General features: G+C 42.9%; 1 protein-coding gene across 6 annotated transcripts in view; it reads left to right on the forward strand.

The window, feature by feature from the left end:
* PTBP2 (polypyrimidine tract binding protein 2) overlaps window positions 1–27233 on the forward strand; it is a 117254-nt gene that overhangs the window by 32621 nt on the left and 57400 nt on the right. For 4 of the 6 annotated variants that reach the window (XM_019501657.1, XM_019501659.1, XM_019501658.1 and 1 more), the window contains exon 3: window positions 4238–4313. The exons of 1 other annotated variant lie outside the window; for it this stretch is intronic. In XM_019501657.1, coding sequence (XP_019357202.1) covers window positions 4238–4313 — 76 coding nt within the window. Of the gene's footprint in view, window positions 1–3776; window positions 3840–4237; window positions 4314–27233 lie in introns of all 6 variants that reach the window. One more of the 6 variants, XM_019501661.1, reaches the window with a different exon arrangement.

Below are 27233 nucleotides of genomic sequence, written 5' to 3' on the forward strand. Positions count from 1 at the left end.
AGGGAGCGGGGCTAGGGGCTTTGCACAGGCAGGGAGGTGTATGGGACCTGGGGCAGGGGCAGGACAAAGTCATGCGTGGCTTATCTAAGGGGGGGGGGCTCCCCCTCACTGCGTGCACCCCCCAGAGGTGGCATGGAGGGGTATGTACCCATCCAGCTTTATGCATGGGGCAGATGCAGGCTGCCTGCTGTGGGCTCAGGCCTCTCCACTCTGCTGCCTTTCCTTTGGGAGTCGTGCGTTGGCCATGCACCCCTGCCTGTCTGGCACCAGTGGGCATGGGGATGCATGGCCCCCATGGGGCTCCGAGGGCATAAGCAGCAGAGCAGAGAGCCCCGAATCCGCAGTGGGCAGCCCACAGCTGCCCTCACCCTGTTCAATTCTGCCCCCTTAAGTGTCCCTGCACTTAAAAATGGTGGCGGGAGTGCTTGAACTAAAGTGAATTCAACAAGCTTTAGTTCACATGGCCTCGCTGCTATTTTTAGGAGCTGAGACTCCGATGCATGTGACACCACAAGCTGCTGGAGCGTGCCAAAATACAATGTTTATTTATGTCGTTTGGCATCACATGTAACCAAATCAATTATCAGATCAATATGGGCTGATATGGCTGGTTAATAATTGACTATTGGTATGGACCAAAAAGATCTTTATTAGTGTACCCATGATATTGGCCAGATTCCATTGTATGGAAGGGGAATACATCTAGAGAAGCTTGCTATACTGACAGGAATGGAAGTCTTCCTCATGGGACCTTATAACTCTGAAACTGGTTTATGAAGAACTTTAGAATTATATGAATAATAGCAACCTGACTCATCACTATGAGAGTCTTTTGTAACTCTGTTGCATGTCTCCTCTTTGCCTCCCTCTCCCCCCACAAAAGTTAAATTATTTTAATACGTTACATGCAACCCCCGCTTAATGCTGTTTCGCTTAGCTCTGTTTTGTTATAGCACTCATTTAAAATTCATACCTGATTCCACTTAGTATTGAGCCAGTTTTGTTATAGCGCTCAGTGAAGCAGTAGCAGTGAGAAGCAGCAAGTGGGTGGGTAGGTGTGAGCATGGGGCCTGCACTGGAGCCTGGGGCCAGAGCCGGTGGCGCCCAAGCCCAGGACCAAGGCAGCAGGAGCGCGGGGCCCAGGCTGACACGTGGTGTTGGAGAGGCCGGCAGGCGGGTAGAAGCAACAGCGAATGGCTGGGCAGGTGTGAGCATGGAGCCTGCTCTGGTGCCCAGGGCCAGGGACGGTGGGGGCCCAGGGTGGGGTGGCAGGAGCATGGGGCCTCGGCTGGCATGTGAAGCCAGAGTGGCTGGGGAGAAGCGGTGGCAGCAAGTAGCAGCAGCAAGAGGGCTGGTGGGAGTGAGCATGAGGCATGTACTGGTACCTGGGGCCAGGCCCAATGGGGGCCCAGAGCAGGGCGGCAGGAGCGTGGGGCCTGGGCTGGCACATGGTGCTGGAGCAGCTGACAGGTGGGGAAAAGCAATGGTGAGTAGTGACAAGCGGGTGGTCGGGCATGAACTTGGGGCCAGGGCGGGCGGGGGCTCAGAGTGGGGTGCCACTAGCGCGGGGCCCCGGCTGGCACTTGGGGCCAGAGTGGCTGGCGGGGGGCGTTGGGAGAGGCAGCAGTGAGAAGTGACAGCGAGAAATGGTGGTAATAGATTATATTAATTTACATTCATTCCAGCAGGGAAATAAGTTTGGTTAACACTGTTTCGCTTAGTACTCAGTTTGTCCAGAACCAATTAAGAGCACTAACTGGGGGTTGCCTGTATTTACCCAAATCCAAGACAACTTTGAATTTAAGATTCCCCACCCCATCAGATTCTCTACTTGAAAACCTATAAACTTGTTATAATTTTCCGTGTCTAGAATCTTGTTATTCGAGGGTTGTCTTAAATTCAGCCTTCCACCTCCCCCCCACTGCTGCACTAGGGAAAGCAGTGGTGGGACGGGGAGGCAGTCGGAGTGTTCTGACCTCAGCCCAGTGCTTGCACACTCTGGTGACTGTCCCACCAGGGTGTTTGCATCCCCTGGTGCCTTGTTAAATGAGGGAGGCTAACCTTGTCTTGGATTCAAGCAAATATGGTAGTACAACTTCGTAGGTTACTTCAAGAGTATTCATTAAATACAATGTATATTTTGTGTGTTTCTGAAGAAAACCACTTGGGCCTATTATGAAAACCAAGGGCACGACTGAGTAGCCAGCTAATTTAGTGCTGCTGGGTTTTTCTACATACTTGGCATTTAGCAGTTTTACCCCAGATCTAGCTTCTTAAACTCTGATAAACTAGTCCCAGTATCCTAAAACACATAGTTGAATTGAGTTAATTCGTAGTAATTCAAGTATTTTAAAATGTTGTTTCTATTATTTTTATTGAACTGTCTTATTTGCTGTGATTTCACTTTTTAAATATTACTGGAGCAAGTTACACCTTATCAAAGAGGAAGAGAAGGAACTTATGTTCAACTGCTGTTTTGTTTGCTTCTATCTGTCAGGTATGTTGATACAAAAAAAGTCAGGTGATATGATCTTTGAAGACTTGTATAGGCTGAGTAGTGAAGAGTCTATAACCTTTCTGAATGTTTTTTTCAGTTTTGTCCAATTAAACTGTTTTCTTAATTATGATCTAATTAAAATAGGTTTACGCTGGAACATTAGTGGCGACTCATAGGATTATGTTTTCCTTTTGCAAGTTTTAATGTAATTTAAACTATTTGATGGGTAAAATAGAAGATAGAATCAGCAAGCTTTTGAGATTTTTGGAAGGTGGGGGTGGGAATTTAGAAATCTTTTATGTAAAAAACCTTGAGAGAGAGAGAGAGAGAGAGTAAGCTTGGCTGGCCAGAATAGATTTAACATTTCATCTCGTTTATTATGCTGAAGGCAGGGTGGGGATTTTTCAAATTTGCCAGAAATACTAATATTCTTGCTTGTGTGAGAGAGGGATTGCAGTGGAAATTTTGACTATATGCATTGTGCATTTATACTACTTGGGACCATGTTCTCTTGTTAGTTTAAACAATATGTTTATTGTTGAGAATGGAGCACAATCCAAAACATACTTGGTGGTTTTCTAAGAGTAGAATAGACTCTGTGTCAAAGCCAGCACAGACTAAAAAGTTTCAATACTTACAAGGAGTGCCCACATACAGCAGTTTACAGTCAATACTAAGATTCTGCACAAAAGTGACATTGGTGATTAAGTAATTGGTACTCTTCCATCTTAGCAGTAACTCATTGACCTGAGTTAATGTGGAGAACATTGGTGCTGTTGGAAGTTGGGTTGAATTAAGACTTAAAACTGAAATAATAACTTATCTTGGACACAAAAAATGCAGTGGTGTATCCAAAGGAAGTGAAGCCATGACTTTTCTTAAACTTAAGACCAACAAGGACGACTCCTCCCTTTTCTCAAAAAAAATGGCACAAAATGCTACTTGTATGTTACTTACCTGATCTTTCCTCAGTTTTCCAGTGTGGATGAGTAGGTCTATGACTTCGATGATTATCAAGTGAAACCTCATACTTGAAAGGGGAAATAATTTTTTTTTTTAAATAAGGCCTGCTTTAAGCTTACATGGGCATTTAAGTTAAAGTTGGGAGAAAAAAACTTATCATTAACAATTCACCACTGACTTGGACGTGGACTGCAACTTTCTAAGAAAAGAATAAGGAACAATATATGTGATGGCTCTAATTCCATACCAAATCAAGAGGAAATATTTCACCTCAGTTTTTCCTTGCTTCCCCTAAATGTTTCTGTTTTGTTTTCAGGGTTCGCTTATGTTATAAAGAGGCTCAAAATGAAAACTACCAATTTCACATGCAGGAGAATAGGTGTGCCAGCCTTGACATTTTATCTGTACTTTTTTATTTGCCTAAATTTTGCCTGTAGATTCATTGGTATACAGTACTTTTAACATTTTTATCCTGAAATATGTATTTGGTGTTGAACAACTCTGGCTCTCTCTCAACTTGTGGCTGTGTTTCAGTGGTGGATGAAGGGGTGTGTGTAGTTTTTGGAATGAGAGATGCTATGTAAATATACTGTGTTACCTAGATTTCAATTATTTGGCTGTCACCTACTGGAAGAAAGAGAATCTGCCCAATCTGAATAGTTTTGATAATGCTAGTGTAAGTCCTCCTAAGGGTTTGCCATGTCAAGCTGACATTTTAATAACAAGATTAAAATAACAAAATAGACAAAAACCCTCTTACTGTCTCTTTCTTTTTAGAGAGGATCTGACGAACTTCTTTCAGGCAGTGTACTCAATAGCCCGAACTCTAACATGAGCAGCATGGTAGTTACTGGTAAGTGATGCCCTTTCAAAAACAGAAATCTATCATTTAATCTCAAAATCATTTCCTATATATGTGGAGAAAATAGTAACAAAGTCCATCCTGCTGAATGAGGGTAAACTGTTGACATGAACCAGACTTTTAACAGTGCTGTGTCAGTTTAGACATTCAAATACCTCAGAAAAGTAAATCTATTAAATGAATGGCAAATTAGAGAAGATGAAGCAGTTACATGTAGCAGTATGCAAATGGCACATGAAAGAAATTTTGCTTCAGTTATTTAGCTCTCCTCAAAATAAGGAATGATGAACACCAAACAGTGGTAAAAGTGGGAGTTGAATTATGTCAAATGTAGATATTCACTAGTCTGGATATTGCTGCTTGGTTAGCCTGTCCATTTCACAGTGGTGTAAGAAATTTTGTAATGGAATCAAAAGGAGAGAGAGAGAGAGAGAAACCTCATACCTCTTCACTTAACACAGGAAGTGCCATACTGGGTCAGTCTAGTCATCCATCTAGCCCAGTATCTTGTCTTTGACAGTAGCAGAAGTGGAAGCTTTATAAGAAGAGCACTGAACCATGTATAATCTAGGGTAATCTTCCGTATTCATTACCCTTCCTGGCATCATTTAGAAGTGGTTTAGAAGTGTCAAATAGCTCCAATTGTTCTGTTTTAATGGCTATTAATAGATCAGTTGTCCGTTACTTTTTCTAGTCCTTTTTTAAACCTGGCTTATACCATTTGCCTTTGCAACCTCCTGTGGTAATGAGTTCTACAAGTTAACTATGTGCTGCATAAAAAAGTACTTTCTCTTGTTAGTTTTCAACAGCCTCCTTCTAATTTCAGTGGGCGTGCTCCCTAGTTCTAGTATCCTGGGACTCTGTGAATAACAGTTTCCTGTACACTTTGTCCATGACCTCTATGATTTTTTAGACTTGTGTCCTCTAGCTTTCTTTCCACATTGAAGAGACCTAGCTTTCCTAGTTTGTCTTCTTGTTGCAACTGTTTAATAACCCTGATAATTTGTTTGCCCTTCTCTGTATCTTTTCTAATTCTACTATATCCTTTTTGAGACGCAAAAACTAGAACAGAACAGAACTGACCAGTTAGACAAGTGATTCCCATCCAGGGTGCCACCTGATCCTTTGAAGGGTATCCCAAGATGTGAGGAGATAAGTAGATAAACACACGCTCAGGCTTGCCCTCATCTGAACAGCCCCCCACCCCTGCTGCCCAGCACCTCTACAAGGAGATAAGCATAGTAATATATAAATTAGGTTTTGAAAGTGGGTGCCACTCAATTTACAAAAGTTATGGAGGGATGCCTCCTTGAGTCTGAGAGGGGGTGCCTCAGTTCAGAAAAGGTTGAGAGTCATTGAATTGGACTGATGCAAAACAAACTGAGGCAGTTTTCTCTGCCTCAGAGAGAGCAGCTGTAGACTGCTTATTAGGCATTTATTTCTTCCAGTAGAAAAATAGCCTGGGAGTTGAATTGTACAGATGTTCCTCCAGTCCCATGGCTGGAGAACTTCACAGACAAGCTCTCAGCCAGGGAGGACTGGAGGGATGCTCCTTGGGGTCTCCCTTCTTCCCCCCTTAGTGGAACCCATTAATTGACCCCTCTTTCCCTGTGCCTTCTTCAGCCTGGGATTACCCCAGTCTTGGGAAGGCACAGGAGCTTTTCTCTGGGCTCCACTTCTCCTGATCCATAGGAGGACTTAAACCAGGAGAAAGTGTATAGACATTCTCCCTGATCCAATTTAATCCTCGTTGTTCCCAGGCTGTTTTTCTTTTGGATCAGCCATTTTTGCTTCAGGAGAAATATTTTGAATGTCTGTATGCTTTTGTTTTCTATCGGGAGAGTGGTAATTTATCTGGTAGAAACTGAGCATCTGTACGTTGCCTAAGTTTCTTGCAGAGCAGTGGAATGTGGTGGTTTTTTTGTCAGACTTCTTTAGACTCCAAGTAAACAGGCTTCTTGGTACTGGAACCTGTTAAATTTTCTTATCTAGCAGCTGGATCTGAATTTCTTATAGCTGTCTCAGGGTACGTATCAGATGAGCCTTTCTCAGTTTGCTTTTTTCCATACTTATCACCAGGGATCCTGGTTTTCTCTGATTAAAAAAAAATCGCAAAATCTCTGGCAAACTCCAAAATCCATTATTAAAATTAACCCCTCCTGCAGCTCATGCCCCTCACTGCCCCAAAGCCTCCCCCCAGCCCTGCTGGTGCCCCTCACTGCCCCCAAAGCACCCCACCCTCAACTCTGCTGGTGCCTCTCACTTCCCCTGCAACAGCCCCCCCTGCCCTACTCATGCCTCTTGCCGCCACCCACAGCCCCTGCTCCCCAGGCCTGCCAGAGGGGGCCCCCAGCTGCCAGGGCTATGGGGCCAGGGACGCAAGTCTACAGATCCCTGCCCCCAGCACCTGGGGCCAGCTCCTGGCTCCCCCCAGCCCTGCCGGTGCTACCCCCCCAGCCCTGCCGGACAGGTCCCCAGCCCCCTGTAAGCCCCACTTACCTTACAGGATCCAGGAGAAGTGTGAGGCTGAGCTGAGCTGAGTGAAGCCGTGGCTGACATGAGGCCCAGCCCTTCCCTAGAGCTCAACCAGCCTGCAGAGCTGTTTGCAAAAGCAGGGAATCCATGGGTTTCTCTGCTAAAAGGAGAAATCCACGTTTTCTCTGATAAAAAGGGGAAATCCATGGTTTTCTCTGTTTTCCCATGGGAAATGGAAAACCCAGATCCCTGCTTATCACTCTACATTTTTCTAGTCTTATGGCATGGCAAGTTTGTTCTGTGAGACTGGCAGTGAATTGACTGACTAGTGGGAATTACAAAGGTGTACCTCACCACTTTTATAATGCTTGATAGATTCTCTTCACAAATATAGGGAGATGGTTTAGTAGCTCATACTACTGGTAGTCTCTATTTCTGTTGCTGTAATTCTGCATTAAAAAGTTAGCAAGGGAGGAAAATGTCAAAACTATGGTTATAGTTTTAAAACCACTGCAGAAGGTTTGTAGATCATTTTAGATCAAAGGAGTGCTCTTAAATACCAGTAGTTCTTCCCAGTTTATTCTTGATTTTGGAGGTGGTTCCATTTTCATTTTCAGGTGTCCTTTGAGAAATGAGGTATTACCACACATGTTTGTGTTAGGCAAAAAACCTTGACTCTGCTCTTTTCTTTAATTGTTTCCATCCTCTAGGCAAAACTAAGTGTTTTTCTTGTATTTCTAAGAACATCCAGGCCAGGAGAACTAAATCAAAGATAAGACTAAATTTGAACAAAAAATTACTGTGCTTTTAGCTGCATTATTATTTAATGTTTCCCTTTAAATGTAAAAGAACAAATGTCATAAGTTTTAGGCCCCTCTAAAATCTGTTTTGTTTGAATGAAAAATTAGAATTGTTCCTTTTTTCTCAAAATTTAATCATGCCTACATTGCCCTTAAAATCTACAATCTGTTGCAAATGACTTTTACCATGCTATTGCATTTAAAGGAACTTATGGTCAAGATTTTCCTGAGTGACCAGGAATTGTTTTTGGTACCTAACTAGAAACACCTTGTGGAAGTTTTATAAGAAATGGGTTCTGAGCATTTTGTGAAATTTGGCTCCCTTCAAATATCTCCATCTAAGCACCCAAAATTTCATGTCAGTTTTAAATAATTTTAGACCTATCCTTTATAGTAAATTAGCTTTAAGTAATCATGACCTGACTAATTTTTCTTATCCCAGTCTGCATCAGTTGCTCATATTAAATCTAGTAATGGTAGTAATAAATCTTTATACTGAAAGAAGAGGAGGGAAATGAAAAGTAAACCGCAGTGAAGATCTCCTGAATGAAGCAAAATAGTTCATGCCTTTTTCTGATGGGCATGTCTCTTTTTAAAAAAAAATAGGAAATCATTAAATCATGGCAATATGTTTCCTTAAGCCAGCTATATTATCAGACATGAACATCTCTGAATAGGAAACAGGCTAAAATCCAGGTCTTGTCTGTTAGATCTGACCAGGCAATCTTTGTGGATGTTGTTTTTCCTAGAGCCAGAAATATTTTTTTTTAAGTTTTGCAAGTTAGAGGTCAGAACCCATTCTTCTTTGAGTACTTGTAAGGTACAGTGAGGAATAATTGATTCAAAAAGGGAAACAAAGTAAGTTTGAGACATTTCCCCTATTTCAGGAGCAGTTCTGCATTATGCAGATTCTTTTTAAATATCACCTACATGTACTTTTGGTGAACACGTTATTTTCTCCTCTTCTCTTGCTTTGCCTTTAGCTGTTGAATTTGTATATGAAATAATTTTAACTGTGCAATCATGAGTTAGAATTCTTTCCCACTCAAAACATTATTTTGATGAGTTGTCATTAATTTTCTGTCAGTCCTTTAAAGAGAAGATATAAGCCTTGATCATTTTGTTTATAAAGGAAGCATATTTTAAAACAGAAACTTTAGTCTGTCAGAGAATGACTTGGCTCTGCCCTTTCATTGTCTGTATTGCTTAAGAGTTCTAATTTCAATTTTTCAAGAGTCCTGGACATTATTTTTGGCAGTGCGTGGAAGATAGTGTCTGTGCATAATCTTGTCATTTTTATCATTGGTTAGCCTGATATTGTTGAAGTTGATACTGTAATGGAAGCTAAAGAAAGAAGATGTATTTCTATAACCTGGATGTGTCCTGATTGATGAAAATTTCATTAAAGAACTTTGCAACACTAATGATTCATAATAAGCTGTATACAGTACTTTTTGTTTGTTTCCATGGTTTTTAAATCATCCTTCTCTCAGGTTCTGTAAGCACTCAGAGTTTTGTAGAATTGTAAATGGTAGTCCAAAAATGCAAGACAATAAATTTACTTCATTTTAAATGAGTATCATCTTCGGTTTATTTGGGTGAAACATGCCATGTTTTCAAGGAAACCTGAGGTTCTTTAATTGAAAAAACTTTAACCTGTTTCTAATCCTCAGGTGGCAGTCCTCCAAACAGACATTTCTTAAAAACCAATGCTGAGGTTTTCAAAAGAGCGTTAAGCTTTCAGTCCCACTGAATTTGAATGGTTGCTGGGCACCATATTCCTGTAGGCTTTTTAAAACCCTGGTCCCAATTCTTTGTTAATGGAAGATGAAGTATGTGAAAGATGGATAAGATGGATATCTCTTTTCCTTAGAGAATCCGTTTTCTCCCATTTTTCTTTTAATTGCCTGAGAGGTGTGCAAAATAAAATGGGCAAAGTATTTTTTACTTCTGTAGCATCATTATAATTGTCTTGAACAATTGTTACCCAGGTTTATGTAAGTAGGGAAAAAATCAACATTTTGCAGTTGTCTCTTCTTTGAACCTATCACATTTAAGAATTTGAATTGGCTGACCCTTGAATAACTGGTTAAGAAGTATTACTTTAAAAAAATCTGACTGGATTGTACAATATAAGTGAATTCTGATGCTATTTCACAGACCTTTGCCTAAATAGATATCAGACCTGGTGTTTAAGATGTCCTCTAAGTAGTTGCTTTTTTTCTTTTTTATAAAAAGGTTAACCACAAGGAGAGTTCTAGACCTTTGAATAACTAGGGATGAATTCCATTTGAATTTTGGTTCTATCTTGTTTGTACACCCCCACATCTCCCATTTTCTCCACTTGTGTCACTTTCTTGCTGTCCTTGACTCCAGAGAGTGTTAAGGATTCTGTTTATTTTAAGATATGAAGCATTTAAAAAATAGTTTTTAAAAGTGGTTTATGAATCCTGTGGATGAAAATCATTATATAAACATCTTAGCAAAAATCCCAGATGCTAGAAAAGATTGCTAAGGTTGAAAATAGAGGCTGTAAGGGTCTGCTTAACAAATCAATAAAGACAGAACATCTCTTCAAAAATGCTTAGTTAAGATTGAAGCTCAAGGCTCTGATATTGAGCAGAAGTTGGTGACATTGTCTTAAATTCTGTTAAAAGTGCATGTAAAAAAGCTTTTGGAGAAAGTACTTTATATTTTGAAATTAACATTATCCTTTAGCCTTACTGAGGTTGGCATAATATTCCATTCTTGCTTTTTCTTCTAGTCTAGGCCACGTAGTCATTGGATTCAGCCTGCACATGTGGGGCTTTGGCAGCGGGAGAGGGGGGCGAGGGGACGGACGACTCTGGCTGCACATGCTCTCCCTGTGTCCGCCTGGTTGCTTACCTCTGACTTGGGATGGGTCACTCTGGCCTGCAGCCAGAAAAGGTCGTCTACCTCTGGTATTACCAGTCTTAATCAATTAGAACTTTTATATTCCAGTCAGATAGTTCATATAGCAAGAATCATATCACTTCTAAATTAAAATTAAAACTGTTAAGAAAACAGGACTTAAGCTTACCTTCCTAATCTACAAATCTCCGATGTGATTTTTCTTTTTTTAACTTTCATTTAACTTTGCCCCTGGAATTGATTTTTGGGCATTATTTCTATAAATAATTATGTGCATCATTTAAATACATAGATGCTCTCTTATGTAAATAAGGGAAGAGAGAGAAAACCAGACTTGTTTAAGATGTTTCTGTGCTTCAAAACAAAATTTGATACTTATGCATGGTGTCTGAGGTAGCTATTAAGATTTTGTGTGACCTCAGGATGTTAATAATGCTGAAAAGATAGCTAGCGACCCTTCTAACATAATCTAACAGTGGTGCACTTGCTGAGGCCACTTTCCTGTTAATGGCCAACCAGTAAACATTGTAAGCTTCTGGACTCCTGCCTCTTAGTGATTAAGCTGGGAATAGAGAAAGTCCACTCCCAGCTTGATAAATATAATGGTATCATATGGCCAGAAACCAGAAGCAGCATTCCTTCCAGGTTGTTTTATACAGGTAAAGATCTTTCTCATTATAATAAATGTTAGGTTGAAAAATATGTCCGTGTCAGCACTTGAGAAGTAAGTCTCCAGGCAGTCATTCAAAACAACCAAAATACCTTAAGATTTTGGAAAGTTGGCATCAGTTTCTGTCAGTCATGGTGGTCTCCACATTACAAAAATAATGTACATAATTTAACTAAATAATAGAAGCGACTTAAATTTGAAGTATAGCACAAAAGTTAGAATTTATATTCTTTAAGTATTCTGGACAAACTTTCTTATTTCATAGCAGCTGCTGTAAATGTAAATTTTGACCCAGGAATCTGGATGAGAGATTAAATTTCTAAGTAAGTATAAAGTGCATTGGTCTTAAATTCACAGTTTTTGTGTTCAGCTTATATTTGAGCCCTACCATGGTTGCTCTTGGAAGCCTTGTAACATTGTTAAATAACCTTTGAAGATAATTGTCTCTGTAGGTGCTGAAAGGTATAACCATTTTAGGGATGTTGAGGTAGGTCATGTTTCTGAGAGGTTAAGAAGTTCACGGGTTATGGAGCCTGAGGTAGCCTGGTTCCTCCTAATGGAAATATCCTACAGATCTGCTTGATACACATTAACATGGGGTTGTGTGTGTGTTTTGGTGTATGGAAAGATTACCTTGCTGCTGTCAAAAAGCAAATACTTCATTTGCCAGGTCTGGAAACGTTTAGCAATGTTAAATCTACAAGCGGTAGTCTTATGCTGCAGTACATCGTTATGCATACATTATTTAAATGTTAAAAGTGTTTATTTGACCACAAATGTCTTTTCCATAAAATACTGCATGTTATAGTGCTGTAAGAAAGTATGTACACATCTGCTTGGAGGGCAATACGGCAGTGCACAAACAATCCAGGAAGTTTTTCGAGAGTGTTAAGGACAACTTCCCGGTGCAGGTGCTGGAGGAGCCAACTAAGGGCCATGCTTTTCTTGACCTGCTGCTTACAAATGGGGAAGAATTGGTGGGGAATGTAGTAGTGGATGGCAACTTGGGCAGCAGTGACCATGAGATGATTGAGTTCAGGATCCCAAGGAAAGGAAGGATGGAGAGCAGCAGAGAAAGGACCCTGGACTTCAGAAAAGCAGACTGATTCACTCAAGGAACTCATGGGCAGGATCTCCTGGGAAGCCAGATAGAGGGGGAGAGTCCAGGAGAACTGGCTGTACTTTAAAGAAGCCTTAGTGAGAGTGCAGGAAAAACTATCCCAATGTGCAGGAAGACTAGCAAGTATGGCAGAAGACCAGCTTGGCTAATCAGGGAACTCTTCAGGAAAGTAAATCACAAAAAGGAAGTTTATAAGTTGTGGCAACTTGGTCAAATAAATAGGAGTATAAGAGCATTGCTTAGTCATTCAGGGGTGAAGTCAGGAAGGCCAAAGTGCAATTGGAGCTGCAGCTACCAAGAGGAGGTTCAGGGAAAGTGTGAGCACCTCACTGAATGGGAAGGCAGCCTTGTGACAGAGGCTTTAAGTGCTCATTACCTTAAGGGCTGCGGTCTTCACAGGCAAGATCAGCTCCCAAACTACTGTTTGAGGAGGAGTTTGAGGTGAGTAGCCAACAGTGGGGAAAGAACAGGTTAGGGATTGTTTAGAAAAGCTGGACATATACAAGTCCATGGGGCCAGATGGGATGCATCCAAGGGTGAGGGGAGAATTGCCTAATGCAATTACAGAGCCATTGGCTATCATGTTTTAAAACTCATGGCAATCCGGAGAGGTCCTGGAAGATTGGAAAAGGGCAAACATAGTGCCCATATTAAGAAAAGGAGAAAGGAGGATCCAGATCAGCCTCACCTCAGTGCTTGGAAAAATCATGAAGCAGATCCTCAAGGAATCCATTTCTAAGCACTTGGAGGAGAAGAAGGTGATTAGGAAGAGTCAGCATGGATTCACCAAAGGCAAGTCATGCCTGACCAATCTGATTGCCTTTTACAATGACTGGCTCTGTGGATGCTGGGAGACCAGTGGAGGTGATGTACCTTGATTTTAGCAAGACTTTTGATACGGTCTTCCACAACACTCTCACAGGCAAGCTAAGGAAGTACAGGCTGCATGAATTGACTGTAAGGCGGACAGAAAACTGGCTGGAGCTTCAGGCTTAGTGGCTAGTAATCAATGGCTCAGTGTCCAGTTGACAGTCGGTATCAAGTGGAATGCTCCAGGGATCAGGTCCTGGGGGCAGGTTTTGTTCAGTATGTTCATCAATGACCTGGAAGATGGCATAGAGTGGGTAACTTCAGCAAGTTTGTGGGTGACACCAAGCTGGTGGGAGTAGTAGATACGCTGGAGGGTAGGGCTGGGATTCACAGTGACCTAGACAAATTGGAGGAGTGGGCCAAAAGAAATCTCATGAGGTTTGATGAAGACAAGTGCCAAGACCTGGACTTCAGGATGGAACAATCCCATGCACCAGTACAGGCTGGGGGCTGACTGGCTGGGTGGCACCTCTACAGAAAGAGACCTAGGGGTTACAGTAGACAATAACCTGAATATGAGCCAAGAGTATGCCCATGTTCCAAAAAAGGCTAACAGCATACTGGGCTGCATTGGTAGGAGAGTTGCCAGCAGGTCAAGGGAAGTGATTTTTCTCCTCTATTTAGCACTGGTGAAGCCACGTCTGGAGTACAGTGTTCAGTGTTGGGCAACCCACTACAGAAAGGATGTGAACGAATTGGATAGGGTCCAGTGGTGGGCAGCAAAAATGGTGAGGGGGCTGAGGGACATGACTTCTGAGGAAAGACTGAGGGAATTGGGCTTATTTAGTCTAGAAAAGAGGAGACTGAGAGCGGATTTAACAGCACCCTTCAACTACCTGAAGTGGGGTTTGAAAGAGGATGGAGCTAGACTGTTCTCAGTGGTGACAAATGATAGAACAAGGAGCAGTGGTTTCAAGTTGCAGCAAGGGAAGTTAGGTTAGATATTGGGAAGAATTTCTTCACTAGGAGGGTAGTAAAACACTGGAATAGGTTACCCAGAGAGGTGGTGGAAGCTTCATCTTTGGGGGGTTTTAAGACCCGGCTAGACAAAGCTTTGGCCAGGATGATCTAGTTGGGGGTGGTCCTGCCTTGAGCAGGGATTTGGACTAGATGACCTCCTGAAGTCCTCTCCAGTGCTAATTTTCTGTGATTACAGAGCTGACTGATAAGTCAACATTGGAAAAGGCAATTTTTAAGTTCAGTTTTATTTATGTATCTGTGTATGTATTTATTTACATTTGCAACACCTCTTACTACAATGAAAACTGAATTTTCAAGTAAGGTATAAACCAGTGTGAGTAGCTCTTGGGGCCCATGACAGGGGCTGTGGGTGCACATGGTTCTGGTTGTTGGTGCTGGAGTCTCTAGAATAGCAGCCACAGCAGCAGGGCCTGTGCTTGCTCTTCCAGGTACTGACCAGGAACTGGGAGGGGGAGCAGATGGGGGGGAAAATGCAAGGCAGACTGGGGTAAAGTCCTTCTCCCATCACTCTTACCTGACACTAGCTAGATTTTAGCTCAGTGTTTCTCCATGGGGTGCTGCTAAATTGCAAAAAGTAATGGAGGGTTGTCAATTTACTTAAAAGGTTGAGAACCATTGACTTATGGTCTTCGTGTTAGGCAATTTTACTAACTTAAGATATTATCAGTCAAACAGTAAATGTTCATTTTTAATCTTTAATTTAAATAATTATTTATTCTTCAGGATAACTTTTGAAGATTTCTGAGGGCAGTGTTTAACATAAAAACTTAACGACACATTTGCCTCATTTTTGGAAACCCATCCATTCATGGAGTAGATCTGTTCTGAGACTGAGGTCTCTATCTGATCATATTAGTAAATATAAATCTTCTCTGAATTGCATTGCTGCTTTTCAGCTATGGTTGCTGAGTACAAGGGAAAAGCTGTTTTTTCCTGTGTGTGTTAAAGAGGTCATATCGGGCATGAGGAATCCATTTTGCAAAAAAAAATATTTATTTCAATCACTGCTTGTGTCAATCAGTCTTAGTCAATTTGTGTCACTATTAGGTATGCTGCAGGAACTGGTATAAACGTTGCTGTCTGCAAAAGGTTTGGTTTGTTTCCAAACGTTATATTAACACAAATATACAAGGGACTGTAGGTAAGACTTGTAGTGCATCTTAAACCTTTGACCCTGCCTCCCTGAGAAACAGAAGGTGTAACCAAGTTCTTTATGCCCACATATTCTTCTAGTGCATAAACTTGGCTTAAAGCCATGAAGGAACTTTTGTTGGATATGGAGGTGGTACAAATAGGGAATTGGGACAAGGCAATGTGATGTCAGAGGAAGGGGGAGAGACTTTTTTTTGTTAGTAGACCTTTTTTAATGAATGAGAACATAGCTGGGAGATGTATAATTATACACTTTTAAGACTTTTTAATGTGTAGATTACATCTTCAGTAAAATTACTAGAAGAAAATGATGAATACAAAGTTAAGCTTTCATAATTTTTACAGATATTTTATGTGTTGTTTAATGTGCATTATGTTTTGTACCCAGAATCCTTTTGCTCACACTGAGTTTACAAACTGCATTAAGAATCAATAAGAAAAGGGAAGGGAGTGTCCAGTGCTCTTTTAAAATGTTTTCATTTGTATCTGTTTGCAGTAGAAATTTCTCACTTTTGAGTATCCTTTTGGGATTATTATCCCACTGAAAATTAGTTCTGACAGTTAAAGCTAGCTCTAAGTTGTCTTCCACAACCCGTATGTATTGCAAAACATACACATTTGATCATCTATCATCATGTAATTGTAGTTAGTACAGCTTCTGTTAAGGGTATCTGTGATTCTTTGTTCCTTGAAATTCACAAAATGCAGCTTTGATTGCTAGCCCCCCACGACTCTTTAAAGGAAAGCTAAGTTACTGCCATTTATAGGATTTATCAATACCTTGCTGACAATCGAAAGGTCCTGCCTGTTGATAGCCTTAGAGTTTATGCTTGATAAACAAGTTCTCTTGACCTTTGGGAAGGAATTAAATATTATGTACCAGTAAAGTTGAGATTAGAGTCAGAGAGAGGTCAGGCTGGAAGGGACCTATGGCGGTCATCTAGTCCAACCTCCTGCCAGAGGCAGGATCATCATTATCTAAACCATCCTATACAAATCCATTGCCTAACCTGTTAGCAAAATTACAGTTAGCCCTGACACAACCATAAGACATGCACTGTAATCTCCTACAGGTAAAGTAGAGGAACTGCAGCAGCCAACGTTCTGCTGCAAAGGTTGCTTAAAAATACTGCTCCCCTGTTACAAAGGAAGGCAAAACCCTCCACAGTCCATACCAATCTGATCATGAGGTAGAATTTCTTCCTCACCCCAAATATGGTAATAGGTCTGATCCTGACCAGAGAGCAAAGATCCTCTTAGTTCAAGTCCTAACGTCAGCACTGGCATACCCCAGTCAAAATCCCTAGCTTTGGCTGCAGCCAGCACCCAATGTTTCTGAGGAAGGCTTTAAAAAACCACAGTACATATAGCAGCAGGAAGGATAAAAAATCCCTCCTGGCCCCGTGTGGCAACCAGAAAAACCCAGAAGCATGGGAACTACCCAGAATAGATCATAGGTATAGCTATACCTAGTTCATGCCTGATGAATGACTATCTAACCTCTTCTTGAACACCTCCAGTGATGGAGAATTGACAGTTTTCCTAGGTAGTCTGTTCCACTGTCTCACTGTTCCAAGAGTGGAAAAGTTTTCTTGATATTCAGTCTAAACCTACTTTGTTGCAACTTCAAGCCATTAGTCTGTGTCCAGCAGAGACACAGCAAAGTGTTTTCTATACCTTTTAGGTATCTGAAAACTGCAGTTGTGTCCCCTCTTAAGTGTCTTTTCTGGAAACTGAACATGTCTGTTTCCTTCAGCCTTTTCTCATATGACTTGTCTTCCCAAGCCCTTCTATCATTTTTGTTGCCTGCCTCTAAACTCTTTCTAACTTTGCCCTTTTTAAAATATGGAGCCTAAAGCTGCATACCATACTCTTGATGAGGGCTAACCAGTGACTCGGTAGGGAGGCACTATTGCTTCCCACATCTTGCAACTAATGCTTCTATTGATGCATCTCAAAAAACACATTCACCTTCTGTGAAGCTGCATTACACTACAGACTCGTATTGAGTCTGGTCTACCAAAACTCCTAGATCCTTGCCTGTAGTGCTGCTATCCAGCCAGGTGTCACCCATTTTTTATTTGTATTTTCAATATTCTTCCTGAGGTATAGCACCTTGCATTTGTCAGCTATAAACATCCTCTTGGCTCCAGCCTACCCTTCCAATCAATCAAGATTCTTTTAAATTGTACTTCCATCATCCTGAATTACACACCTGTAGTCCATCATGTTTGTAGTCCTTCCAAGTTTCATGTTGCCTGCAAACCTGCTCAGGAAGCTCTCAGTTCCAGCATTTGTATCAATACAAACATGGTGAACGGTATTGGGCCCAGAAGAGAACCCTGTGTGCCTCCACTCAAACCCCCCTGCCATTCTGATGTGTATCCATTTAAAATAACCCTTTGCGATATGGTACCATGCTATATAAATAGGTACAGCACTCCCATCAGCATTTCATTGCAGTTTGGTTTTTCAGGGAAGTGCAAGTAGAATTGGAAAAGTAATTTAACTTGGAGAATCGCTGGATGCATATGTTTTTCTTATGCATCCAAACAACTTATAGACCAAACAACTGCACACCAGAATGAACGTGCACTGGAAATCTATCCAAGACAAGAATACCCAATTACCTGTGGGGACACATTTCTCACAAGAAAACCACTCTCTCTCCAATCTCTCAGTTCTGATCTTCAAAGGAAACTTACAAAACAATTCTTAGAGATGAGCCTACGAACTTCACTTCATCAACCTCCTGAATACAAAAAAAAATGGACTAAATATAGATGTTGGATTTATGACACATTAACCTGCCTGACATCTGACTCCCCATGTACCTCTCCACTGTTCAACTGCTACATTCATTCCCCTTCTTCCCCTCCCCCCCATTTGTCTCTCACCTATTGACTCCTCAGTTTACATCTTCACCGACTGCCTGTCTCACATGCATACCAGCCCAGCCTCTGACCTCTTGACTATTCATTCCATCCAGGAAGAGCACACACCAACTGCAGAAACTTCCTCAGCCTGACAAAGGGTTTTTAAACCTGAAAGCTTGTCAAAAAAATTTTTCTCAACTATTTAAGTTAATCTAATAAAAGATACCAGATTCGCCCAAAGAACCTTGTCTGCCTATGTTTAGCTGATTTCTTACAGAGTAAGATTAAATGGCATGCAGATGAAAATCATCTGGTTTAGACTTAATTTTGATTAGAAGACTTCTCTTATCTAGAGAAAATTTGGGGATTTTTCCCATCCTGCGATGTAACTTACTTGGAATTAGCAGGTGGGATAATACTGAACAAATAGATCAGTTTAGTACTAATGGATATCATGATAGTGGTGTTTTTTCTACTGTGGGAGTTGCAGCTACTTCCCTGGCTGCACAATAATTTTTCTTTATTGAAAAGTAGTGAAGGGAGAAGAGTTAATTGGATCCATCTTTACAGATCTGGTGAAAGTTGGATTCCTTGCTATTATAGATCTGTAGGTAGACAGCTGAAATGACAGTATTGGAATAGTAATTTCTGGCAGACTTGAAAGACTTAAATTTTCCCTGCTCTGCTGCTGTTTATTTAATGCATCAGGAAGACCTTTTTTATGGCCCATCATCTCCCAAAAGTCAGTGTGTGAATGACACAAATCACATTTTCTTTACAGATGCTCAAAAGCTTGCTGTTGACTAGGGTATCTTTTAATTTACACATGTTCTGGTTATAATAGGCTTCTTATTAAAATCACCAAAACATTTCTAACAGTGTTTTAATTTTACCTTGTAGCATCTTTGAACACTCTCTGCTTTTTTCATAGGATCTTCAATCCCTGTTTCCATAATACATTGTTAATCTGCATCTCCCACAGAAGTATCATTAAAATGGCAAGCGAGAGACTATTTGGAGTTTTAAAGTGAGGTTTTATACAGTGTCATATGCTTCTAATAATAACTGTTTTGAAAGCTGAATGAATTTCATTTTCTTCAAACTCTCTTAACACTTTTTTGAAATGTTATGCATAATAAACAAAGTATGCATATATATCATTGCCTTGCTGAATACTTTAGAATCAGTGATGTTCAAGCTAAGTACAAAATTTGCATGTGGGTTGTACTGACTGATAGAGACAAGATAGAGATAGCACTACATTGACTTTTGTAAGGAGGCAGGTTTTGTGATAAACCTGGCTGCTGCCAATGTGTTACAAGAGCCCATTCCTTTCACTGAATTTTTTTTGGTAAATTGCTCCCTGTTTTTAGACACCTCTCTTCATTTGAGTTGGGAGTGTGTAGTTACACTACTTTTTTGGTGCTTAAGTAAAAATGTCTTGGTTATTTAAAAGTATCAATAATTAGTAAAATGTATAGCACATGTTAAGGTATAACGGAAGAGAGCAGTGCTAAGGCACTGTAGATTTTGTTTTTAGGATATTGCAGGTAATTGCAGTAATTTTTATTACTGTTATGTTATTTGTAACCTAAGATACTGTCTGGCTGACTGTTTGTCTGTCTGTCTTTGATTTTTTTATGAGGACTTGTTTCAAGACCTACTGAGATTAGTCTGTATAGTAAGTTCTATGTAAGATTATTTGGAAATAGGAAGCTAGTGAAAAATTTAGCTACCTGCTTAATTAGCGTATGCATCCAGGCAGCCAATAAAACCAGTGCTTTATAAGCTATACCAACTGCCTGTTAATTACATAGTTTCATTGTTTTATGCATTTTATCCAAGAAATCTTTAATGCAAAATGCATAAACAGTGTTGGGATCAGGGACCAGGACACATGCACCTTATTTAGAGAGTGCTCATTTGGGATACAAATCATGCCTTTGCTTGGTCTCTTTATCTACCCCCATAGCAGTTGCATTCTTGACTACACTGCGACTTATCTTCAACAGGACGAGTGAAAAGTTCCTTCATATAACAACACGGCCTTACGCTTATGTTACTCTTGTAGCAAGTGAGAGAGATGAGCTTTGGTTTCCTTTGCCTGAGGAGTGCCAAGTATCAGACTTCCTGGGCAAGTGCTATAACCACTGGACTTGTTATATACAAGGGCCATAGCTGCCTGTTTCAGCTATGCTGAATGAAAATGTCTGGGGTGCTAAACTTGGTATCATCTGTTGTTAGTTTTGTTCAGCGTGTGCCTCTGAGGACTAGGAATAGGGACATTTAGCTGGTTAACTGAAATGGTGTCGGATGGGACATAGGTGTCTGAATGTTAAGCTGGGCCATCATGGCAGCACTTCTGGGCATGTGCAGTATCTGAACATAACCTATGTAAACTTCCTAGGGAGCATTTAGGATCATGGGGGTGTTGGCTGATTTTGTATTAGACAGGGTTTCTGTGAATAGCTCAACATAAGGATGGGAAGACAAGTGGGACATGAATTCTGGGCACTGCCTAAAAGGGGGACGCACCAGAATGGAGAGACATGGATACCTTACCCTTCCAGGCCCTGCTCTGCTTCCTCACGTATTTTCTCGCCCAGCCCCAGCAGCAGTGGTGCAAGAGCAAGTCAGGTAATCAAGGGCATTCTGGGAAATGTAGTCCTGTGAAGCAGCATCCAAGTTAGCTGCTGCTGCTGTGGAGATAAGATGTCTTCCCCTTTTTCTCCTGAAATCAGGAGGTTTTTTGCCTATTTAACATGGGCATCTGCACCAAAAATGAGATGACATCTTGCAGCATCAGCAATCTGCTGCTGCTCCTGTGCACTACCCATCACTGGAGCCTCTAGAACCAGAATGTACAAAGGGAAGGGGGGATAGAGTACTTCCCTGGGTGCAGTCCTGTCCAGTTACTCGTCTGATTACTCGCTTGGATTTAGGTATTCAAATTCCTTTCCAAGATCTGTGTTTAACACTTAAGTTTCTTTTGTAAATCTCATCTTGTTTTTTGGAGGAACAGGGAGAATCTCCCTACTGCCTAGCCCAGCCTCTTCTGGATGCAGAGGACAAGCCATGTTCATAAGTCTCAAATTCTGCTGTTTATTCTGTGGGTGCAGGAGATGACAGTGTGTCAAAGAGAATGACGTCAGTACTTCTGTTAGGTATTTGGAGGAGGGGTTGGATTTGGAAAAGCCACCAAACAATGTTCTGTTTCACTGCGTGGAGCTCTTACGATTGAAGATTGGTTTTGTGGGGGTTGTGTCAAAGGAATAAAATGCCTATTTTTTCTGAATTCTCCCTGTGCCATCTTTGGAGGTAGCCACTTGTGGGAAAGGAAACTAGACAGTATTCCACCTTTTAAAGGGGATAATACTTTCCAATGTGACAAATTGTGACAAAAGTCACAATTTAGATTAATTGAAAATTCTGCCATTTTTCAGTCCATTGGAAAGGACTGAAAAATGGCAGAATTTTCAATTAATCTAAATTGTGATTTTTGTCAAAAAAAAAAAATTAAGAGCTGACTTGACTGTTCTGTAGAAATATATTCAGTGGAGAAAAGAGAATACTAAAAGACTACATTTCTTTTGAAGTAACCATAATGACAACCAATGGCTGGAATTTCAAGCCATAAACATTTAAAATGAGAAATGAAGCACTGCATTTTATTTATTTATTTTTAAGCACTGACTGAGACTTATTAGAACAAGCCTATGAAGGGAACTGATGCATTCTTCAGCCCTTGATGTCTTTCAGATCAAAACTTGGTTTTCCAGAAAGGTTGGAAAATTGTAATATAATAAACTGCTTAGTCTGTCTGGCTGTCTGTCTAATACTCTTGGAGCACTCTGGTTACTGAAACAATAAATCGGAGTGCTCCAAGAGCGTTATGGTCAGAAGGCAGTGGAGTGCTGCCATGATGGCAGTGTCAGAGGGGACGGAGCGGGAGGGCAAGGCCATCAGTGCCACTACCACTGCTTGCACCTGTAGGGTTTCTGTCTAGGCAGAACCGCTCACCGTCAAGGCTTCCACCCAGGTCCAGGTTTGTCATTGTGAGGACTGCAGCTTGCAGGTTCCTTCCAGTGATGGCCAGGTGGGGGAGTGCCTATGGTGTGAGCAGTGCCTCCGGGTGGTGTTTCTCAGGGAACAGGCAAGAGAGCTACAGAAGGAGGTGGTGAGGCTCCAAAACATCCTCCACCATGAGGAGTTGATCGATTCAGTGCTAGAGGACACCTCTGGGACTGGAGGAAGAACTGCATGAGGCAGGACTAAAGAAGGGAGAGGACATGGACTCCCTGGAAGTTTGAAGCTGGAAGCTTGTGAACTCTGGCCACAAGCAGAAATCTTCATCTCAGCCTACACCAGTTTGTCTGGAGAATAGATATGGAACCCTAGCAACAGAGGGCAAGGAGCCCATTCCGTTGGTGGAAAAGGACAGGCCAGGTCTCTCCAAGGTGGGAAAGCCAGAAATGATGGTTGGAGACTTCCTTCTGTAGGACTCTGAGGGATCCATCTGCCAGCCTGACCTGTTGTCTTGGGAAGTCTGCTGCTTGTCTGGAGCCTGGCGTCCAGATCCAAGATATCATAGAGGCCCTCGGACTACTACCCCATGCTGCTCATCCGTGTGGGCACCAATGATACTGCCAGGGGAGACCCTGAGCAAATCAAAAGTGACTACAGGGCTCTTGGTGCAGGGGTGAAGGGGGGCTTGAATGGTGTTCTCTTCAATCCTTCTGATCAAGGGAAATGGCCCGGGTAGGAGCAGGTGCATCCTGCAGATCAATGCTTGGCTGCGCAGGTGCCGTCACCAGCAGGGTTTTGGCTTCTTTGACCAGGGGATGATGTTCCAAGAAGAAGGATTGCTGGGAAGAGATGGAGCTACCTGACGAACAGGGGGGAGTCTTCACAGACTGGCTTGCTAACCTACTGAAGGAGGGTTTTAAACTAGGTTTGCCGGGAGGTAGAGACCAAAGTCCTGAGGTAAGTGGGGAAGCGGGAGACATGGAGGAAGGGCAAGCAGGAGGGGGCAGCAGGGGAGGCGTTTTCGTACTTCCTGAGAAATCAGGGCAATCGACTAGTTGCCTCAGGTGCCTATACATGGATGCACAGAGCCTGAGAAACTAGAAGGAAGAATTGGAAGTCCTTGAACAGTCATGAAATGATGATGTGATTGGAATAACAGAGACTTGGTGGGAGCTCACATGACTAGAGGACTTTCATGGATGGGTACAAACTGTTCAGGAAGGACAGGCAGGGGAGAAGAGGAGTAGGAGTTGCACTTTATGTACAAGAGCCATATGATTGCTGATGGCTCTAGTATGAAACTGGAGATAGGCCTGTCAAAACTCTGGGTTAGGTTTACTGGGGAGAGCAGCAAGGGTGATGTCATGGTGCATGTCTGCTATAGATCACCAGACGGGGAGGAAGCGGTAGATGAGGCTTTCTTCAGACAGCTAGCAGAACTTTCCCAGTGACAGGCCCTGGTTCTTATGGGGGACTTCAGTCACCATGACATCTGCTAGGAGGACAATACAGCACTGTGCAGGCAATCCAGAAGTTTTTGGAGAGTGTTGGAGACAACTTCCTGGTGCAAGCGCTGAAGCGGCCATCCTCTTCTTGACGTGCTGCCCACAAAAAGTGATGAATTGGTGGGGAATGTACTAGTAGATGGCAATTTGGGCAGCAGTGATCATGAGATGATTGAGTTCAGGATCCTGAGGAAAGGAAGGACAAAGAGCAGCAGAGTAAGGACCCTGGACTTCAGAAAAGCAGACTTTGACTCACTCAAGGAACTCATGGGCAGGATCCCCTGAGGAACCAGTCTGTCACTGGGGGAGAGGAGTCAATGAGAGCTGGCTGTACTTGAAAGAAACCTTACTGAGAGTGCAGGAGTAAACCATCCTGATGCGCAGGAAAACTAGCAAGGGTGGTAGAAGACCAGCTTGGCTTAACAGGGAGCTCTTCAGTTAATTAAATCACAAAAAGGAAGCTTATAAGAAGCGTAAACTTGGACAAACAGCTAGGGAGGAGTATAAGAGTGTTGCTCAGGCATACGTGGATAAAGTCAGGAAGACCAAAGCACAATTGGAGTTGCAGCTAGCAGGGGACTTGAAGAGTAACAAGAAGGGTTGCTACAAGTATGTCAGTAATAAGAGGAAGATCAGAGAAAGTATTGGAGAGGCAACCTTGTGACAGAGGACTCAGAAAAAGCTGAAGTACTCAGTGCCTTTTTTGGCTCAGTCTTCACAGGCAAGGTCAGCTCCCAGTCTACTGCACCTGGCAGCATAGTTTGGAGAGGAGGTGAGCAGCCAACAGTGGTGAAAGAACAGGTGAGGGACTTTTTAGAAAAGCTGGACATATACAAGTCCGTGGGGCCAGATGGGATGCACCTGAGGGTGCTAAGGGAATTGGCCGATGTGATTGCAGAGCCACTGTCCATTATTTTTGAAATCTCATGGTGATTGGGTGAGGCTCAGGATAACTGGTAAAGACAGATGTATAATGCCCATCTTTAAGAAAGTGAAGAAAACTGGAAAACTACCAGTCAGCCTTATCTCAGTCTCTGATCATGGAGCAGATCCGCAAGGATTGCATTTCTAAGCACGTGGAGGAGAAGGTGATTAGGAGCAATCAGCATAGATTTACGGAGGGCAGGTCATGCCTGACCAACCTTGATTGCTTTCTGTGATGAAGTGACTGGCTATGTGGATGTGGGCAGACCAGTGGATGTGGTGTACCTTGATTTTAGTAAGGTTTTTAATATGTTCTCCCCAACATTCTTGCAGGGAAGCTAAGGAAGTACAGGCTGGACAAATGGACTGTAAAGTGGATAGAAAACTGGCTGGAGCATCAGGCTCAGAGGGTAGTGATCAATGGCTTGATGTCTAGTTGGCAGCCAGCATCAAGTGGAGTTCCCCAGGGGTCGATCCTGGGGCTGGTTTTGTTCAATATGTTCATCAGCAACCTGGAAGGTGGCACAGAGTGCACTCTCAGCAAGTTCATAGGCGACACCAAGCTGTGGGGAGTAGTAGATATGCTGGAGGGTAGGTCTAGAATTCACAATAACCTAGACAAATTGGAGGATTGAGCCAAAAGAAATCTCATCTGGTTCAACAGCAACAAGGGCCACGTCCTGCACTTAGGACAGAACAGTCCTATGCACTGCTACAGGCTGGGGGCCTTCTGGCTGGGCAGCAGCTCTGCAGAAAACGACTGGGGGGGGGGGGGTTACAGTGGACAGTAAGCTGAATATGAATAAACATTATGTCCTTGTTGCCAAGAACGCTAATGGCATACTGGGATGTATTAATAGGAGCGTTGCCACCAGCTCAAGGGAAGTGATTGTTCCCTCCGGTGAGGCCACATCTGGAGTACTGTGTTAAGTTTTGGTCTTTCCTCTACAGAAAGAATGTGGACAAATTGGAGAGAGTCCAGTGGAGGGCAGCAAAAATGGTTCAGGGGCTGGGGCACATGTCTTATAAGGAGAGGCTGAGGGAATAGGGCTTATTTAGTTTAGGGAAGAGAAAACTGAGGGTATTTAATAGCAGCCTTTAACTACCTGCTGGGTGCTTTTAATGAGGATGGAGCTAGACTGTTCTCAGTGGTGGCAGATGACAGAACAAGGAGAAACAGTCTCAAGTTGCAGCAAGGGAAGTTTAAGTTAGATATTTGGAAGAATATTGTCACTAGGAGGGTAGTGAAATACTGGAAAAGGTTACCCAGAGAGATTATGGACTTTTGCTCTTTGGACATTTTGAAGACCTGGCTAGACAAAACCTTGGCTGGGATGTTATAGTTTGGGATGGTCCTGCTTTGAGCAGGGTGTTGGACTAGATGACCTCCTGAGGTCCCTTCCATCCCTAATTTTCTATGATTAATGGCCCCTCACTCAACTTGCAGATTCCCACTCCTCCCAGGTGCCCCTCACTCCCCACTGACAGCCCCCCATCCCATAACCCCGCCAGTTTCCCTCACTTGCAAGCTATTGCCCTCTGCTTCTCCCGTCCACCCCCAGCCCTGCTGAAGTGGAGCAGGGCCCCCAGTTGCCAGGTCTGTGGGACTAGGGCCAGGATCCTTAGCCCCCTGTCCCCCTCCTCCTTTGCCCCACAGCAGCAGTGCCCAACCTTCACTGGCTTAAACAGAATGTGGACTCCAGCTCCCCCCTGCCCCCATCTGCAGGTGGCACAGCTGGAGCGGAGATCATGGGGTTAGGAGGAGGATGCAGGTTGCCTGGTGCAGGACTCTGGGCTCCCTGTCCTGCTGCTCAGGCTTTGGGGGCCTCTGCAGCTCAGCAGGCAGGACCCAGTGCAGTAGGGCAGGGAAGCTCAGTGCTGCTTCTGGGAGCCCCGTGCCAGCCATGCTGCTATGGCAAGGAACCCCCTGGCTGCCTGGCAGTAGCAGCGGTGGTATTGTGCCCTCTGTTGCTGCCAGGTGGGCAGGGGGCACCTAGCCTTCCTGCCCTACTATGCCAGAGAGGGAGGGTAGCCAGGTGGAAAGCCCCAAGCTCACAGTGAGCAGCCCGCTTCAGCCCTGCACACATGTGGGGGACACATGTCCCCCTCTGCTCCCCTCCCCATGAGTGCATGAAGCAGTGGGGTGCCAGCCGCTCCCTTCCCCTGCGCCAGCCGCCTGGGTGAACTTAACCATGGGGGCCTCAATTTGCCCCTGCCCTCCCCTAGACTTGCTTGGAAGGAGCTGTGGGAGCTTCTGTCCACATTGCCAGGTGCTTTTCTGCCTGATTGCTGCCCCCCTGCTCTGCCATTGCAGGCTGGAACTCTCCCAGTCTGCAGGGGGAAACCTGTCCTTTTCTGTGTTTGTCTCCTTTAAAGGAGAAAATCTGTGATTGTCTTTGTGACCCCAGTTTTTATCACTGTGACTCCAAATGGGGTAGCGACCCCAAGGTTGGGAACTGCTGTTACAGCAACAAGAATAGAGAAGCTTGGGTTTAACTTGCTTTGTACCAAACAGCTGTTTTTCAGGGAGCCTAGTATTGGACTTGAGCTGATAACTGAGCAAAAACTAGGTTCTGTTGTCTTTATTGCTGTTTTAGTCTGGGTTAGGTGGCATAGGATA

Source organism: Gavialis gangeticus, unplaced genomic scaffold (genome assembly GCF_001723915.1).
Source record: "Gavialis gangeticus isolate Ggan-Ray unplaced genomic scaffold, GavGan_comp1, whole genome shotgun sequence".
NCBI classification, from domain to species: Eukaryota; Metazoa; Chordata; order Crocodylia; family Gavialidae; genus Gavialis; species Gavialis gangeticus.